This window comes from Dipodomys merriami, unplaced genomic scaffold (assembly GCF_024711535.1).
Source record: "Dipodomys merriami isolate MVZ:Mamm:240054 unplaced genomic scaffold, mDipMer1.0.p SCAF_3, whole genome shotgun sequence".
NCBI classification, from domain to species: Eukaryota; Metazoa; Chordata; class Mammalia; order Rodentia; family Heteromyidae; genus Dipodomys; species Dipodomys merriami.
The window spans coordinates 110,164,598-110,182,913 of NW_027204492.1; the positions used below are offsets into that span (position 1 = coordinate 110,164,598).

The following is an 18,316-nucleotide window of genomic DNA, read 5'->3' on the forward strand; positions in this document are numbered from 1 at the left end:
CCTGTTTACTAAGGGGCTAGGCGCTGGTAGTTTAGGCCTGTAATCCTAATTCTGGAGGCTGAGATCTGAGGATCATGTTTTGAAGTCATCCTGGGCAGGATAGGTCATGAGATTCTTATCTCCACTTATCCACCAAAAGGCTGGAAATGAAGCTGTAGTTGGAGTGGTAGAGCACTAGCCTTGAGCACAAAAGCTCAGGGACAGGACCTAAGCCCTGATTCAAGCCCCAGGACTGGCACGCAGAAAAAGAAGGAATTAGGAAAGAATAAACCCGAAAGTGGATTGCCTAACATGAAAATAAGCCCAGCCTTAACCTAAACTACAAGGATTAGTTTTTCCTCTTTTTCCCCTATAACCTTAGTTTCTATCTTACATTTCAAATAGGACGGAATAGGAATATGAAATTGAGTGGGCGACCATATCGGCACATTGGTGTTCTTGGAACTTCTAAACTCTATGTGATTAGGAACCAGATCTTTACTTTTACACCCCAGGTAAGAAGAGCAGGCCAGTCGCAAACCCATCCAGCTTCTTTGTATTAAGTTCTCTTTTCTATCTGAGAAGCTTTTCTACTTTGAATGTGGTGCCATTCTGCATGTCTGAGCTCAGATGTGGACATCAAAAATAACACCTAGTGCCTTGTGCAAGGCTCTGCTCATTGTAGTAGATGCTCAACAATTGTTGACTGAATCAAACTCAGTGTTCCAGCACTTTCAGTTATGAGTGACAGTTAGTGAAATTCACACTGCTCTGCAAGTTTACATGTCACCTGACTCACAGCTCCTTGCCCCTAAACAGCCCCATGGAAGTTATTATCAGCCTTTCTGTATGACCCTGGTTCCCTTACTGAAAGAGGAAGTACACTAACTGTGGAACTTATCTTGACAGTTGCTGTTTTCAAAATGAGCCCATAGATGTACATGCCAAATAGTTCTCATTCCCTAGGATGGTGGGAGTCACTTCTCCAGTGTGTGGTGTAGCATAGGTCACCGCTTAGCACCAAGCTACTCTTCCTTCCTAGCCCATACTGCGCGCCTAAACCTTGTGAGTTATTCCCCTTAGCACCAAATTTCACTTCTGAGCTGAGCATGCACTAACTAGTCCTAAGGCCCAGAGGACAATTTGATTTTCATGGACATCAAACAGCAGCAGTTTGGTTGACATTAGGCTGGCGTCGGTCAGGTAAATAAATAGTCTCTCTGTTTTGCCAGCTCTGAGGGCCCTCTCCTGGGAACCATCTGCAAACCCTGCAGCCCGAGTAGTAATTAAGGAGTTACTGATTTGCTCTCAGAAACAGTGGTGTTATGCAAGGTGCTTACGTCCTCTATTGGACAAGCTGGACACTAGCAGTGTCCTTTTCTCTTCCAAACTCAGGTAGCTATGGACCCTAGGCAAGGCAAGATTGATTTGTTTGATGACAAAAAGAGAGAGGCCCCAGGGTAAATGACGGCCATCACTGAGCGATCTTTCCTGGCAACAAACAACACTCAGGATTCAGCTGCCCTGAGTAACAACAGGTGTTGTGTGGAGATGTGTGGAAGGATGGCCCTTCTTTACCTGGCCTGTTCTGACTTTCAGTTCACCGACCAGCATCACTTCTACCTGGCACTGGACAATGAGATGATCGTGGAGATGCTGAGGATCGAGCTGGCCTACCTGTGCACCTGCTGGCGGATGACAGGCAGACCTACGCTCACCTTCCCTGTCACACACACCATGCTCAGTAATTCCCTCACTTCCATGTGCTGGCTCACATCTACCATGGTTTAGGTCTTTCTTGAAATGTGGAAAACAGCTGCCTTGGGCAGAACCGAGTACTGAATGGGTTCCTAGCAGTTTGGGGGTTTTTGGTTTTGGTTTCAGGAATCGTGTATGCTGTAAGAATTTTAATTAACTTAAACTGATGAAACCATTTCAGTGCATTGCTGGAACAAACAAAAAGTATTCCCAGATAAGTAAACATTTTCCTTCTGTTTTCTAGCAAATGATGGCTCGGACATTCATTCTGCAGTTCTTTCTACAATTAGAAAACTGGAGGATGGATATTTTGGAGGAGCTAGGTAATTTATATATATATTATATATATATATACATGCACATCTAATTATGAATTTATGTGTAAGAGGAGCCCTGACCTTTGACCTTTCTTAAAGGCTTTTGCTGCCCCTCTCCCATTTTTCATATCACTAGCTGAACATAGAAGCAGAGAGTTTTAGAGTAAAAAGTAAACATACCTAACCAATCCTTCCATCTCCTGTATAGAACTTGAATCAGATCTAAAGCAACACTGGTGATGTCTGTTAAGATTTTCTGTGTGCCAGGGGGCCTCAGGCAGACAAGGGAACAGGGTGATATTCTGTATGAAGTGCCAACCTTCCTGGAAGGTATGTGCACTGTGTGTGTTTGTGTGTGTGTGTGTGTGTTTGTGTGTGTGTGTGTGTTTGTGTGTGTGTGTGTGTTTGTGTGTGTGTGTGTGTTTGTGTGTGTGTGTGTGTGTGTGTGTGTGTGTGTGTGTGTGTGTGTGAAAAGACATAGGCAAAAATACCAAGCACATAGGGGCCAGTAGGTGCTGAATAAATGTACAACCCAAATACCTGACTGTGCTGTCACCTTAAGAATAGTTCACAGAATCTGACAAAGTCCTTGGAGTCCTTTAGAACAGAACACCTGTTTGGGCCTGCATAGATCACTGTTCCCCAGCTTTAGTGGATACATTTGAGTCTAGAGGCCAAGAATGAGATGTTCAAGTACCTTGAATGATGGAGGGAAAATGGCACTGCAGGGATCCCTTTTTGGTAACCTCTGAGTGCCACAGGATTTCTCTCTAGCATTTATGATCTTCTATGCCTGAATGTCTGGGCTTTGCCAGGCAGCCCCCAAGAGAACTGTACTTTGCACCCCAGCTGGACAGCCTCGCAGACACAGAAGGGCATCTGTTGGGTTCCCATGGAATGTCAAATGCTAAGAGTATTTGGAAGTTGAAATCACCTCCTTTTCACAACATGCCACCCCAGGGGCTCTGCTACCATAGGAAAAGCATGACCATTGTTTATTTGCTGTAAAATGCATATACCATCACCATCTATACTATTTGTAAGCATACATTTCCATAGGGTTAATTGCATGCACATTGTGGTAAGACTGAATTGTTTTCATATTGAAGTTAAACTCTGTATCTGTAAAAAAAAAAAATCCCCATTTTTCCTCCTCCTGCTCCTGCCTCACCTTTCTCCTTTGTGTCCTGATGATTTTCAACAAATAGCTCAGCTGAGTAGAATCACACAGCATTTGTCTTTTGGGGGGAATTTCTCATTCTGGCTAAAGTAATGCCCTCACAGGGCAGACCCTGGTTTCACGCAGTTTGCTGTGGCGTCTATGGTTGCCCCTCCTGTCTTCCCTGTAGTGTCGGAGAGATGGTGTGGCATCATGACCAAGCAAAAAGGACAGAGGCCACAATGAACCATTTTGCCAAATAAACTCTTCGGTTTACTATCTGATCATTGTACAAAGGACGCCTTGTACAATTAATTGGGCATTTGCAGTATATTCTTGGTATTGTCTCAGGCTTCACTTTATGACATGAGCAATCTACTAAGTACTATATTTATTGGTTCTGTCACAAGTACCCCCTGGTTGTTGAAAAAACTAACAGTTATTCATAGAAATTTGTCCACCCTCTACCTGCAACTCTGACATACCATGTTCTTGACAGAGTAAAACTGGGGAACCTGTCAGAATTTCTCACCACATCATTCTACACGTATCTAACCTTCCTGGATCCAGGCTGTGATGAGAAGTTGTTTGATGACACCAGCGAAGGGAGCTTCAGTCCTGATAGTGACTCAGAGCTGGGAGGATATTTGGAAGGCACCAGTAATCAAGGTACTACTTGGACTGCTTCTGCAGGTGGTTTGTTGAGTTTATTCAAGCCTAAGCACTCTGATAAAGTTGCCCTACAACTAACTGCCAATTAAGCTGAAAGCAAGCAAAAACCAAAAGAGGCTTCTAAGTCCAGCATTATTAAAATGAATGAGATGCCAGTTTAAGAACCTAAACTGCAGGGGCTGGGAAGGTGGCTCAGTGGTAGAGTGCTTGCCTTGCATGCATGAGGCCCTGGGTTCGATTCCTCAGCACCACATAAAAAAAAAAACGGAAGTGGCGCTGTGGCTCAAGTGGTAGAGCGCTAGCCTTGAGCTGAAGAGCTGAGGGACAGCGCCCAGGCCCAGAGTTCAGGCCCCACGACCGGACCCAAAAAAAAAAAAAAAAAAAAAAAAGAACCTAAACTGCAAAGGATGCCCTAGAAATTGGAGCTTTTCCAACCCCCAAATGATACTCATGCGTAGCAGAACTTCTCACAAAACAGTATTGTCATCACTATTATTGTTGTTATTATTATTATTAGATACAGCCAATTTGTCCACTGACACTCAAGACAAATGTGATAGAAACACTTGGCCTAGGGCTGGAAATGTGGCTTAGTGGTAGAGTGCTTGCCTAGCATACATGAGGCCATAGGTTCGATTCCTCAGTACCACATACACAGAAAAAGCCAGCAGTCGTGCTGTGGCTCAAAGTGGTAGGGAGCTAGCCTTGGGCAAAAAGAAGCTCAGGGACAGTGCTCAGGCCCTGAGTTTAGGCCCCAGGACTGGCAAAAGTAAAAGAAATACTTGGCCTATGTTTGCAAAGGAATGGCAGAAGAACTAGGTTTGATTAGTAAGAGTTAGGAAGCCCCATGTATCTAACATTTCTCAATCTGAACAAGGTTTCATTCCTTTCAATAGTCATTAAAATTGAAATGTGGCTTGCTCTTGACAAATTAAAGACCAGGCATTGGCTGCTAGCCTTCACTTTGTCTTAGGGATTATGCAGTTTATCTTGGGTGATACGTTATTACTATATTGACCTACATTTTCTTTTCCTTCTCTTGGATGATATTTTTCAAACAAGAAATTCGTACACACATATTTTATATCTGCAAGTATCCTTTTACTGTCCAGGTGTGGGTGCAAGTGCAAATGTCTGTATCTAAATGTTGTCTTCCACTAAACCTACTCAGTGCTGCCTTCTGCACAAGTCACTGTTACGCATTTAGAATATTTCTGTCACTTGATTTTATTGGCTTTTTCCTTGTCCAATTACAGAAAACCTCGATGAACTTGATCAGTATATCAACCACCTTCTGCAAAACACATCGTTGAGGTGCTATCTGCCCCCTCTGTGTAAGAAGACAGAAGACGGCCATATTTTCAGTGCCATCCACTCCACTCGGGACATACTTTCTGTGATGGCAAAAGCAAAGGGTTTGGAAACATCATGTGTGTTTAATTCAACTCTTTTTTGCCTGTTAAAATACTTTCTTTTATCAAGATGAAACATGGACTCACAAATTTAAAAAAAAATTCTAAAAGACAACAAAATGAATGTTCCTCTTCCCTCTTATCTACTTAGAGGCTAGTATTTTCACCATTTACAATTGTTTCCTCTGCCAGATAATCTATCTCCATATTGCTAATGTGTATATGTTCTGTCTTTTGATGTATCTATTTGATCTGGTACCTATTGACAGTTTTCATTGAAATTAGTTCATCTAAATAATCATTCCATCAGTTCATTTGTATTGGATAAGGAGTAGACAATGTACCTCTCAAAAGAAGATGTTCTCATTGCTCTTCCTCAGATGAGTGCTCTTTATTGTTTCCTTTCCAGTCCTTCCTATGATTTTGCCAACCAAGGTTCTAAGTGTCCATCGTAAATCTCTGAATCTTGTTGACTGTCCTCAGCCACTGCTGAAAAAGGTAAAGTATTTGGAATAACTTTAAAAAGTGTACTACTCCGTGATCCTGGGTTTGTTCTAAGAGCTCTCGCAATAGTGGAACTCAAAGAGCATGTTTCTTGCTACCCAGAACTTTTTGGTTTAGACACTCTGGGGTTGATGAGAATCCAGTCACTTGGTTGTCTCTATCTGATTTGCATCATTGTATCATTCTGTACACTGAATTTAATGCAACTCTTTATATCTTCCCTGGAGGAAAAGGCTACTTCCTTTCTGCCCAATCATGAGAACCCTAGTAGCACTGGAGTAAATCATCTTGCTCTGTCTGAGTCAGTCAGTCAAGGCAGACAACATGCAGAACAGGTATTGAGACACTATAGCTCATACATTTAATGTAATGAAAATGAGTAACAGAATTTTTTGGGGGGGTCAGTTATGGGGCTTGAACTCTGGGCCTGGGCACTGTCCCTCAGCTCTTCAGCTCAAGGCAAGTGCTCTACCATGTGAGCCACAGTGCCACTTCCAGTTTTCTGCTGGTTTATTGGAGATAACAATTTTATGGCTTTTCCTGCCTGGGCTGGCTTTGAACTACGATCCTCAGATCTAAGCCTCCTGAGTAACTAGGATTATAGGCGTGAGCCACCAGCGCCTGGCATAACAGAATCTTTAGCAGTATAAAATCCCAGGGTGTTCCCCATTGGTTCGTATATTTTGTTATTTTATTCAAGTCACCTTGATTTTATTCCATATGTTGGAGAAGATTTTAAACTAACTTCTGTTTGAGGTTGTTTAAAACAAGTTTTGAATTTATTTTATTTTTAAAATTATTTTATTGAAGTGTAACATTTAGACAGAACAATGGATAAAGCTCAAGTACAGAATACGTTGAATTTTGACCAAGAAATACACATGGGAATGGCTACCTTCTGTGCCTCCTGTCAATTCCTCCCCTTACTGTGATCCTAAGATCACTGCTAAGGGCTCAAGATGTTTCAAATCCACAGGACCAGTGGCAAAGCCCTTGCCTAATATGCACAAGACCCTGAGTTCCATCCACAGTGAGAGCATAAAAAAATTGTTCTCGCTGATGCCAGTGGCTCACACCTGTAGTCCTAACTACTCAGGAGGCTAGGATCTAAGGATTGTGATTCAAAGCCAGCCTGGGCAGAAAAGTCTGTGAGACTCTATCTCCAAAAAGCCAGAAGTGGATCTGTGGCTTAAGTGGTAGACTGCTAGCCTTGAGCAAAAACTTTCAGGGACGGCACCCATGCCTGAGTTCAAGCTCTAGGACTGGCACAAAAGAAATGTTCTCATGATTTCTAGTAACAAAGGTTTTTCCTAGTTTTAAACCTTGCAAAAGTAAAATGTATACGTATGTTAACCTGTTCAGTATGGTCTCTTGCAAACATCACCTAACACAGTAATTCATCTGACCAAAAATACTGAAAGCCCCTGAATAAAAATGTGACAAAGATTTTCTGAAAAACATAGAGCCCAGTACACTTCCAGAGTTAAAAGGCCAAACTAACGTTTCCATTTCATCATCTCTGAAAGTCCCTATGTTGAACCCCCCCCCCTTCCCTTGCTTTTTGACTTGTGTGGCCAGGCTCCTGAAGGTGACTTGCAGTGGCCCAGAGATGACCATGGTGACATGGACTGTGAGAAGCTGGTTGAGCAGCTGAAAGATTGCTCAAATCTCCAGGACCAAGCAGACATCCTCTACATTCTCTATGTTGTAAAGTAAGTGTCTTGGTCCCGTTGGGCAGCGATAATGACATACTGCAAACCACTAGTATCAACGATCCAAGTTTGTTCTCGGTTCTGGAGGCTGGATCCCTCAAGGGGTCAGCAGATCCATTGTCAGGTGAGGGTCTGCAGTGCCTTCTCACTGTGTCCTGACACAGTAGAAAGAATGCACTTCACTTCCTCAAGCCTCTTTTCTAAGAGGACCTTGTACTTGCCGTTCAAGTCTGCTACCATTTGAACCACACACCCCAGCTCTTTTTGCTTTAGGTCTCATATATGGTGCCATGTATTGTACCCAGGTCAGCCCTCCTTCTTCTGCTAACCAAGTAGCTGGCATACAGGCATGAGCCACCAGCTCTACTGTCTACTTCTAACCTGAGGTTAGAAGTTTAACTTAGGAATTTGATGGAGGACACAGACATACAAGCCATGGCAGTAAGTTTATGACTATTCACTGTGTTGAATTTTATAGTCTCTTGGCCATTTGGCAACCCTGGGCCATGAGACTATTCGCCAAAACATGAATGAGATTCCCATTTCTTTCTCTGCCTACTGATGCTGGCCTCCCAGAATGAGAAGATTTGGGCAAGAGCAACACTGTCTGGATGTTAGGCTTCAATTCCAGAGGACATAGGACAGCTCTGGTAGGACAGAGACTGCTGGGAAAAGCTCAGAAGCATAGGGTGTGTCCAGGCATTTGGAATAATAATTAGTGACTTATGTCTTAACCTAACATTCTGGGTCTTAACATTCCGGGTTGTGTTTGCATTTGTCTTTCTTTTTCTTTTTTTTTTCTTAGTATTTTTCAGTAGCTTACATGAGTGATACAGAGGAGGATTTCACTGTTCCATTTCCACATAGGTTTACAGTATATTCCAATCAATCTCACTCCTTCCATCACTCCTCCCCTTTTCCCAAAACATCTTCTACATGTTTTCTTGTCTTTTCATAGTTGCAAATAATCCATTTCACCATGTTCGTCCTCTTTCAAAATTATCCTCTAATTTTTCCCCTTTCTCCTTGCCCATCTCTTCCTACAGAGGTTCTTTGTTAGATTCACATTCTGTGTTTATCTCTATATATAGTTATGTAAATGGATATACATAAGTATGTAAATCTCCATGAATATTTCTTTGAGGTCTAGCTTCCAATTATGAGTGAATAAAAGAATATTTTGGGTTTTGAGCTTGGCTTTTCTCTCTCAGTATGATGTCTTCCAATCATATGTCTGTGCTTCTGTGTCTTAACAGGGGTCCCAATTGGGACACAAATCTCTCTGGACAGCATGGGGTCACTGTTCACAATCTCCTCAGCGAGCTCTATAGCAAAGCTGGCCTGAACCAGGAATGGGGTTTGATTCGCTACATCTCGGGCCTGCTCAGGAAGAAAGTAGAAGTCTTGGCTGAGGTCAGAACAAGTGGGTCTTCTGGGTTGCCTATTTGTCTTCTCAAGCTCTGCCTTCTTCCCTTCCAATCTTAGGGTTATGGAAGCTAGAGGCAGCCTTTTAACTATAAAGGAAAATGGGCATCTACATGCAGAACTGGGGCAGGTCCTCCTCTCCTGACCCTCTACTACCCTGGGATGAGAGCAGAGGGAAGGAAATTCAAGCCAATGAGTTTAGTTTTCTCTCGGTCACAGAAAAGCCTACATGGTAACCAAATGAAAATGATCTGGGACCTGTGAAACAGAGCTCTCTGATTTTCTGGCACATCCACAATACAATGTTCATTAAGATTTGTAACCTCGAGGCCTTGCAAAATCCAGAACCACCTTTCTTGTGGCAGAACTTTAGTGTGGACTCAGGAGGTTCTATCACTTTTAAGTGATGCCCTGGGCATTTCTACCTTAGTTCTTTTTCAGGTAGGGCCTCACACTTTTTGCACAGGCCAGCCTTGGGTGATAATGAGGCAACTGGTAGGTTAAGGATATAATGTGGTGGACTGATTCTTGCCACTGCCATCTGTGGATTCATCCCTACCCTGTTGAATACCAGGCAGTTCAAGGTGTTTGTTTCAGTGGATTGACCTTATATGCGTACTCACGGCCCAGGCCTTGAGCAACAGAAAGAGCACAGGACTTCTCTCTCTTTGCTGAAGTATAATAGACCTTATGGGGCGTGCAAATAGTATCATTCTTTAGAAAGACTAAGACAGAGCTCAACAAATTAAATACCAGGAGATGGGTACCTGAAAGGGGGGGGGGGGTGGCCAAGGAGAAAAGGATAGAATAATGAATTGGGGAAATGAATAGAATGCAGGTAAGAATGCATTGTATATACCACAGAACTGAGAAAAATAAGGACGGGGTGGATTGAAGGGAGTGAAGATGTTCAAGTAATGACATTGATCAAGATGTATAAATTGCTTAGTTAAATGGCAAAAAAAATCAACCTATAGCCTAGAAATGAAGAAAAATGAGGGAAGGGGTGTGTGAGAATGTTAAATGGAGTCACAATGATGAAGATGCACTGTAAGGGCTGGGAAAGTGGCTCAGTGGTAGAGTACTTGCCTTGCATGCATGAGGCCTGGGTTCGATTCCTCAGCACTACATAAACAGAAAAGGCCAGAAGTAGTGCTGTGGCTCAAGTGGTAGAGTGCTACCCTTGAGCTGAAGAGCTGAGGGACAGCACCCAGGCCCAGAGTTCAAGCCCAATGACTGATCAAAAAAAAAAAAATGATGCACTGTATTCATAAACTGCTCTGTTGAATGGCAATTCTTTTGTGAAACTACTTTAGAAATATATATATATATATATATGTATATATATATATATATATATAATTTTTTTTTGCTGGTCCTAGGGCTTGAACTCAGGGCCTGGGCAGATCCTCAGCTTTTTTCCTCAGAGTTAGTACTCTACCACTTGAGCCACAGATCTACTTCCAGCTGCTCTTTGTAATTTATTGGCGATAAGAATCTCACAAACTTTCCTGCCTGGCCTGGCTTTGAACCACGAGTAGCTAGGATTACAGATGTGAGACACCAGTGTCCAGAAAAAAATATATTAAAAAAAAAGACTACAGAGTCTCCTAGGTTGTATTTTTCAAATACAGAAAAGAGCAATTATAAAATTTGTACAGATAAACTTCTCATCTTCCTCCCAAGCTGGCTTTGTCTAATGGCGTACCCGCTCTCTTCTTTTTCTCACCCCTCACCCCATGTCTGTTGAATGAGCAGGCCTGTGCAGACCTGCTGTCCCACCAGAAGCAGCTCACAGTGGGCCTGCCACCTGAGCCCCGTGAGAAGACCATCTCTGCGTAAGTCTCTGGCCAGGAATTTCAGGAGTGGATCAGTAGGAAAACATCAGTGCCCTGCACTGTTCAGAAGGAGGGGCTCTTTGAAGACTGTGTCACACAGGTTCTTCTAGCATAGCACATAGAAGGATCTCCTATAGAGGACAAGGAGCCCCTGGTTCAGAAACACTTGTGGTGTTTGTGACTTACTACTCTTTCCTAGGCCTCTGCCCCCAGAGGAACTCACCAAACTCATCTACGAAGCCAGTGGGCAGGACATCAGTATCGCTGTCCTCACACAGGTTAGGGTACAGCCCAGGAGATGGGAAGCTGGGCCACAGCCTTCCTTTGCCACCCAACTAGGTCTCTGAAGCCCTGTTTTTTTCTCTCTCTCTCTCTCCTTCAGGAGATTGTGGTTTACCTGGCCATGTATGTTCGGGCTCAGCCGAGCCTCTTTGTGGAGATGCTCAGGCTCCGGATTGGACTGATCATTCAAGTGATGGCCACCGAGCTGGCGAGGAGCCTGAACTGCTCAGGTAAGAAGCCATGGCTCCCACAGCTCGTGCCTGCCAAGCTCCAGCCATGCTCTGAGAGGAAACCTGGCTCGAGTACTCCTGGGCTGCCTTCCTCTAAGTGCGCTTGGGTTTCTTGAGGTTCCCTCATTAGACATGGCTCCTGGCGGGCTGTTCATCACAGCATGCTGACCTTCCTGAGTAGGAGAGGAAAAGGAACAATTGAGAAACTTTGCTCAGCCTGACACCTAGGTTTCTCACTGAAGTTCTTACTATGAACTATCGTCCAGCATTTTGTCATTCCTTCACGGGGAGAAGTGCTACTAATTGCAATACAGACACCAATTGCAAGACGTATACCAACATCAGGTGTCTAGAAACACCTTATGTACTGACTTAGCAATATTCCGAGTCCCTAAGCACCAGTGCCTTTCAGCTTCTATCACCGTCTAATGAATCATGAGCAATCACGCCTGCCACTGTGTCCTTTGCCACCTCTCCCTCCCCCCCCCCCACACACACACATACACATTCAGGTCTACTCAATTCTGCCTTCACCCGCCACCAGCCCCAAGGCTGGGATGATTACAAGACATTTGTTTGTAGGAGAAGAAGCTTCCGAGAGTTTGATGAACCTCAGCCCCTTTGACATGAAGAATCTCCTGCATCATATTCTGAGTGGAAAAGAGTTCGGGGTAGAAAGAAGTGGTGAGTCGATGTTCCAGCAGCCTCAGGGGGAATGGCCTCCTAGAGGTACAAATAGGCATCAGTACTACCAGACCAAGCATATGGGCCACATGATTTCAATGGAATGAACGGAGCTTGGGCTTTATCCCCAGTCCCAGAGGCTTTTACGGGATGGAGGACATCCCTGTAGGTTTGCCAGGGTGCCTTATCTCACACACCTGTGTGCCTTGTAGCTCTCGTGGCCGTAATACCTCAGTGAACAGTGCTTGGGTCACTTGAGTGTCAGGATGAGAGGACAGCCTTTGGTTTTGGTAAAAGTCTTCTCAACTAGGCCCCCGTGTCATTGCCCATGGGGCAGTAAGAAAATCTATGAGCCCCTTGTTCCGTTTCCTCTGATATAGTAAAAAGAAAAAGAAAGGTACAGATGAGACTAGGTACATTATAGACTACCCATGAGGTCACACGTCACGTGATCATAAACTGTCATGTGGTAGAACATTTAGTGACACAATAAGCATAAGAAGAAAATGGATTACAGTAGACCTTTGGTATCCATGCGAATATATTTCTATGGAGGCCTCCACTGAAGGAAAACCATAAAGAGCCATTGAGTGCAATATTCTAGAATTATTCAAATTTGCTGGGTGCCCATGGCTCATGCCTATAATCCTAGCTACTCAGGAGGCTGAGAGCTGAAGATCATAGTTCAAAGCCAGCCCAGGCACAAAAGTCTGTGAGACTCTTATCTCCAATAAACTACTCAGAAACAGCCAGCAGTGGTACCATGGCTCAAGTAGAAGAGCACTATCCTTGAGCAAAAGAAGCTCAGGGGCAACACTCAAGCCCTGAGTTCAAGCCCCAAACCAGCACTCCCTACAAAAAATGAATTACTCAAATTTGCCTGTACTGCAATGTGAAAGAACATGGAGCAAGCCTCTGTAATGTCCCCAACATTGCTATTGTTCACATGAATAGTCACCCCCCCAAAAAAAACTAGATCTTTTTCATGCTCTTGATCTCAAAGACTAAAGATACTTGATTTATTTTCCCAAAGTATCACCCGAAATTCCCTAAGGACATGCTGCCTTTGAACAGATTTGTCCTTTATCACTTAAGCACCTTATGTTCCCTTTGTGGCTTGGGAAGATCCCCATGATCTACCTTGATTTGGAGGGGGGCATCATTGCTTTTGGGGGACATGTTTTTCACAAATTAAAGACAAAGAGACATGCAGCAGATTACAACTATTTAAACACAACTGACAGCACGGGACTGCCTGGGAGTTCCTCTATAACAACTAAGCAGATGAGAATTTCCAATTTTTTGTTTTAGAAATTGCTTCTGATTCTTTTTCACTTATTTTTTTGACCATACATGATCAAAACTTTGAGAACTAAGTCTTCAAATAAGGCAGCTTGCTGTGTACATATAGGTATATGATACTCTATAGATCATATATCTGTGCATATGAATGTGATGATTGTTTTATAAGGAAAAAATTTATACCGCAATAGTGGGGGTGGGTAGCAGAATAACTAAATTGTCAACTGACTTGAGTCCTTGTTTCCTTAGGAAGTCTGTTTCCCCTCTCCTCCAGGGAAGATATGTTTTGGGATAAGTAAAAACAGAGTTTTCAAACTGGGCACTAGTGGCTCATGCCTGTAATACTAGCTACTCAAGAGGCTGAGATTTGTGGATCTGGTTTGAATCCAGTCCAGGCAAGCAAATCCAAAAGACTCTTCTCTCCAGTTAACCAGTAAAATGTCAAAAGTGAAAGTGTGGCTCAAGCGGTAGATCACCAGCATTAAAGCAAAAGATAAGGGAGAGGATGAGGCCCTGCCCCAGGGCTGGCATAAACTTCTGCACAGCCCTTCAAGTGTGACGCATTAACCTGAGGGCAAAGCTAGCCTCTGATTCAGTGTATAATAAAGCAAGGGAGACAGGTGTAGACCCTAGTTGCCTGAATTTCTTCACTGGGGTGGGTGCTGTACAGTCGGAGAACCATGTGTATGTGTGTGTGTGTGTTTGTGTGTGGTGTGTTTCTCCTACAGTGCGCCCCATCCACTCCTCTGCATCCAGCCCCGCCATCTCCATCCATGAGGTGGATCATACTGGAGTCACCAAAACTGAGAGGAGTGGCATTACCAGATTGAGGAGTGATATGAAACAGGTAAGAACACCTGGGCAGTGGCGGCAGTAGTAGGGAACAGTTCCCCTCTCTGGTATCAGAAACCAACAGAAACCCGGAGCCTGATGCTTCAGCCTACTCTTTGTAGAAAATGTAAGGTCTCCTCTGTCTGAAATCTGAACCCAGCTGTCCCCACATAGGGACCCCAGAGCCACGCAAGGTTACACCCCCCCCCACACACACACATACCTGCCCTTAACCCTACCCTTCATTTAATGTTACTTGTATATTCTGGGATAGGCTCTCATCCGTGTTTGCTTCTGCGTTTAAAAAGTAGAGCTCTGCAAAAACCAACCACCCGTCCCCATCAAACATGCCCTTTAACTGTAATAGCAAGAGGGGTTTGGAAATAGAACAGAATGCTTGTGACACCTGTATTCTCCGCCTCCCCTAGATGGCTCTTTCCTTCAGCTTTGTTGAATTCAAATAAAAATGATCCCACACAGGACTGCAACTGGACCTCTTTTCAGTCCTAATGTGCCAGGTTTGTGCTAGGATTTGACCATAACCCACAGTTGGAATAGTTTCCTCCTGATGGTGCAAGTCACATGGTAGTCATAATCCACTGGCGCAAGTCTGAGACTCTAATGGTTACCCCTTGAGGCGAGACCAGCACTGCTCTGGATTATTGGAGGGTGATGGGAGAATCAGGGCATTCTTGACTTGGAACTGGTTTTTATTTCCTGATGTTTTAATTTTCAGATGACCAGGAGAGCGAGTGCTGATGAACAGGTGAGATATCTTGCCTTGTTTAACCTTGTCTGTGTGCTATATGTTCTTTCTGGCCTGAATGTGGAGAATGAGACTATCCATATAGAGTGTGGACACGGGGACAAGAAAGAGTGGCTCTGTCCACAACAGCGGTTCAGGCTGGCCAATCCCAGGGACAGAAAGAGAACAGGGTTAGAGGCAGAAAAAAATGACCTTACCCTGTACCTTAAAAAAAAATCCATGTATCAATTTCTTGGGCTTTGAAGGATATCTTGTAAAGGACATAGTCCAAGCTGTAACTCGCTGAGCATTTCTATTAAAAGAGGAGGGGCTAAATAGAGCAAGAGAGAGTAAGCCTTACTCAGGAGAGTAAGGCTACTCTATTTACCCTATCCTTAGATCACATGGTGGAGGGCGGGGCGGTATTTAAACCCAGTGGGAAAAACATATCACTTTTTCATCTGCCTCTGCCTCCTGCACACTGCCCTGACTGTCCCTGGCTCTGGGGTCATATTTGTAATTATTTGATGTCTCTATGACCAACCAGCACAATGTAAGCATAATGACATGCAAATGCACACTGTACATTTTTGTCCAAGAGTGCAACACACTTGAGCTCTTACTCTAATTTATGCTCTTTCTAACCTGGGTGCTGATGATTCACGCCTGTAATACCAGCTACTCGGGAGTCTCAGATCAGAGGACCATGGTTCAAAGCCAGGTCAGGCAGATAAGTCCAAGAAACCCTTATCTACAATTAACCAGAAGAAAAAAAAAAGTGAAGTAGAGATGTACCTCAGGTGACAGAGCACTAATATAAAACACACACACACACACACACACACACACACACACACACACACACACACACACACACACACACACACACACACACACACACACACACACACACACACACACACACACACACACACACACACACACACACACACACACGTTTGTGCTCTTTCCAAATAAGTAGCCGACTTTAAAGACTCTTTCATTTCCTACCACTGGGTGGCACTGTTGTTCTGGTTACCCACACCTACTGGCCTTGTGGATGGCAATGGATGGTTCCTTCTTCTTCCATTTAATGCTGTCTGTACTTTACAGGCTTGAAATAACCTTTCTTCTTGGATGGGTTTGGATCCCAGTAGCCAGTACCACTTTATATTTGCATATTTAATACCAAAATACTATTCTCTGCTTGAAAAAATTTACAAGATTTAATAAAGTCCTGCTAGGTTTAATAAACATATCAACTCATTGTGTTAAACATTTGCAAATAGTACAGAAAAAAATCTGGTAATTGTTCAAATGCCATTAAAATTTCACACTAGGGAATACTGTTACTTTGGGAAGGTAGAGTAGTGTAACACAGGCAGAGCCATTTCTGATTTTCAGGTAGTATTTCAATTGCCATTTTCCTCTCTGTAGAGATATGCACACAGTAAAACATGGGCTCATTCCAGAACTGTTTAAGATGTAATAGATACCATGCCATTTTAAGTGGCTACTCACTTTTGCAAGAACAGCATGTATACAGACTACCCCATGCAAGCTGGGGTACAATCTAGATTTTTAGATGAGGAAATTCTTGTGTCACCATGAGATCAATAGTGTGTGTATTTCACAAATCTGGGAAATGGATGCAGGTGTTAGTGGCAGTTATGGGTGTTTTGTTGATCTCTGTATATTTTTACAACTCACCATAAAACATGAACATTTCTTAGCTGTGACTTTGGAAAATGTGTCCTAGTTTTCTTAGGCATTCTCCACAAAGAAACCAAACCTGGTACTATTTGCTATTTAAAGAAAGACCATTGTGCCGGGCACCCTTGGCTCAAGCCTGTAATCCTAGCTACTCAGGAGGCTGAGATCTTAGAATCACAGTTCAAAACCAGACCGGGCAAGAAAGTCTTTGAGACTCCTTTCTCCAATAAACCACCAGAAAACCAGAAGTGGTGCTGTGGCTCAAGCAGTAGAGTGCTGGCCTTGAGCTAAAGAGTGCAGGGACAGTGCCCAAGCCCAGAGTTCAAGCCCCAAGGACCAAAAAAAAAAAAAAAAGACCATGGGACCAGGTGCTGGTGGCTCACAACTGTATTTTGAGCTACTCAGGAAGCTGATAAGCTGATATCTGAGGATTGTAGTTCTAGCTAGCCAGCCTGGGCTGGCTAGAAAGTCCATGAGACTCTTACCTCCAATAAACCACCAGAAAACCAAAAGTGGAGCTGTGGCTCAAAGTGGTAGAGTGCCAGCCTTGAGCAAAAAATGCTTAGGGACAGTGCCCAGGCCCTAAGTTTATGCCCCATGGCCAACCAACAAAAGAAAAGAAAGGAAGGGAAGGACGGAGGGAGGGAGGGAGGGAGGGAGGAAGGAAGGAAGGAAGGAAGGAAGGAAGGAAGGAAGGAAGGAAGGAAGGAAGGCAGACCATGGAGTGCTGGCTCCATAGAGTTGGCTTATTACCCTGCCCCAGTCCATTGTGAGACACAGAGGGTCCGCCCATGCTGAAGGTGAGAACAACCTGTCCAGCTAACTTCTGGGGCATGTTTTATGCTCTTAGGTGTTCCCCTTACTCCTGGCGTCTCTGGCGTCACTGCCCATGACTGAGTTGATTCTTTTTGTTTTGTAGTTCTTTTCTGTGGGCCAGACTGTGTCGAGCAACATGCATTCCTCCAAGTCTGCGGTAAACGTGCACGGGCATTGCGTGCTTCCCTGCCCCCGCCTCCATGTTTGTGCTGTCTGAACCCTCCAGTGGCCACATCCATGCTCCCACCTCATCCCCAACTTGGTATTGGTAGAACCCAGGGCCTTGGACACACTAAGCAAGGCCCTAAGAGTGAGCTGTACTCCAGCCACATCCTGACTTCTGAAGATTTCAGCAAGGTTTAAGGGTTTTCAGTTAATGTTGAAAACCTCCTGTAATCTTGAGAACATTCTAGAAAAGCCAAGGTGTACTTGAACTGAGCTTTTTCATCTTAACCCTCAGATCTCTGTGCTCCTCAGTACAGTGTGGGTGAAGAATGATCTCCTCACCAAGTCACAGGAGTTTCTGGAGCCTTCCAGCACAGCATTGTTTCTTTTCACTATTTTGTGCCTACCCTAGGGCTGAATGTCAGGGCCTGGCTGCTGTCCCTGAGCTTTTTTGTGTTCAAGGCTAACACTCTACCACTAGGAGCCAGAGCTCCACTGCTGGCGATTGCACAAGAGTCTCATGGGTTTTCTTGCCCAGACTGAGATCTCAGCCTCCTGAGTAGCTAGAATCACAGGCATGAGCCACCAGCACCTGGCTCTTTTCATTTACTTTTTGAGGGGCTAGGGATGGCACCCAGGGCCTCAAACATGCTAGGTAAGTGCTCTGGTATTAAGCTACATCCTCAGCCCCGGCTCTATATGGGGCCTTGGCTCGAGTGGAGGCCTAGGAAATGTTCCAATTGCCAAAGTTAGAATCTGCTGCTCTAAACCA

General features: G+C 44.0%; 1 protein-coding gene across 2 annotated transcripts in view; it reads left to right on the forward strand.

Moving 5' to 3' along the window:
* LOC138840454 (phosphorylase b kinase regulatory subunit alpha, liver isoform) overlaps positions 1-18,316 on the forward strand; it is a 57,384-nt gene that overhangs the window by 34,329 nt on the left and 4,739 nt on the right. For both annotated transcript variants that reach the window (XM_070040780.1, XM_070040779.1), the window contains exons 15-29: positions 385-494; positions 1,579-1,723; positions 1,982-2,060; positions 3,713-3,882; positions 5,142-5,315; positions 5,707-5,795; positions 7,380-7,513; positions 8,770-8,926; positions 10,697-10,776; positions 10,976-11,054; positions 11,159-11,288; positions 11,871-11,972; positions 14,003-14,121; positions 14,842-14,871; positions 17,483-17,536. In XM_070040780.1, coding sequence (XP_069896881.1) covers positions 385-494; positions 1,579-1,723; positions 1,982-2,060; positions 3,713-3,882; positions 5,142-5,315; positions 5,707-5,795; positions 7,380-7,513; positions 8,770-8,926; positions 10,697-10,776; positions 10,976-11,054; positions 11,159-11,288; positions 11,871-11,972; positions 14,003-14,121; positions 14,842-14,871; positions 17,483-17,536 — 1,652 coding nt within the window. The remainder of the gene's footprint in view (positions 1-384; positions 495-1,578; positions 1,724-1,981; positions 2,061-3,712; positions 3,883-5,141; positions 5,316-5,706; positions 5,796-7,379; positions 7,514-8,769; positions 8,927-10,696; positions 10,777-10,975; positions 11,055-11,158; positions 11,289-11,870; positions 11,973-14,002; positions 14,122-14,841; positions 14,872-17,482; positions 17,537-18,316) is intronic.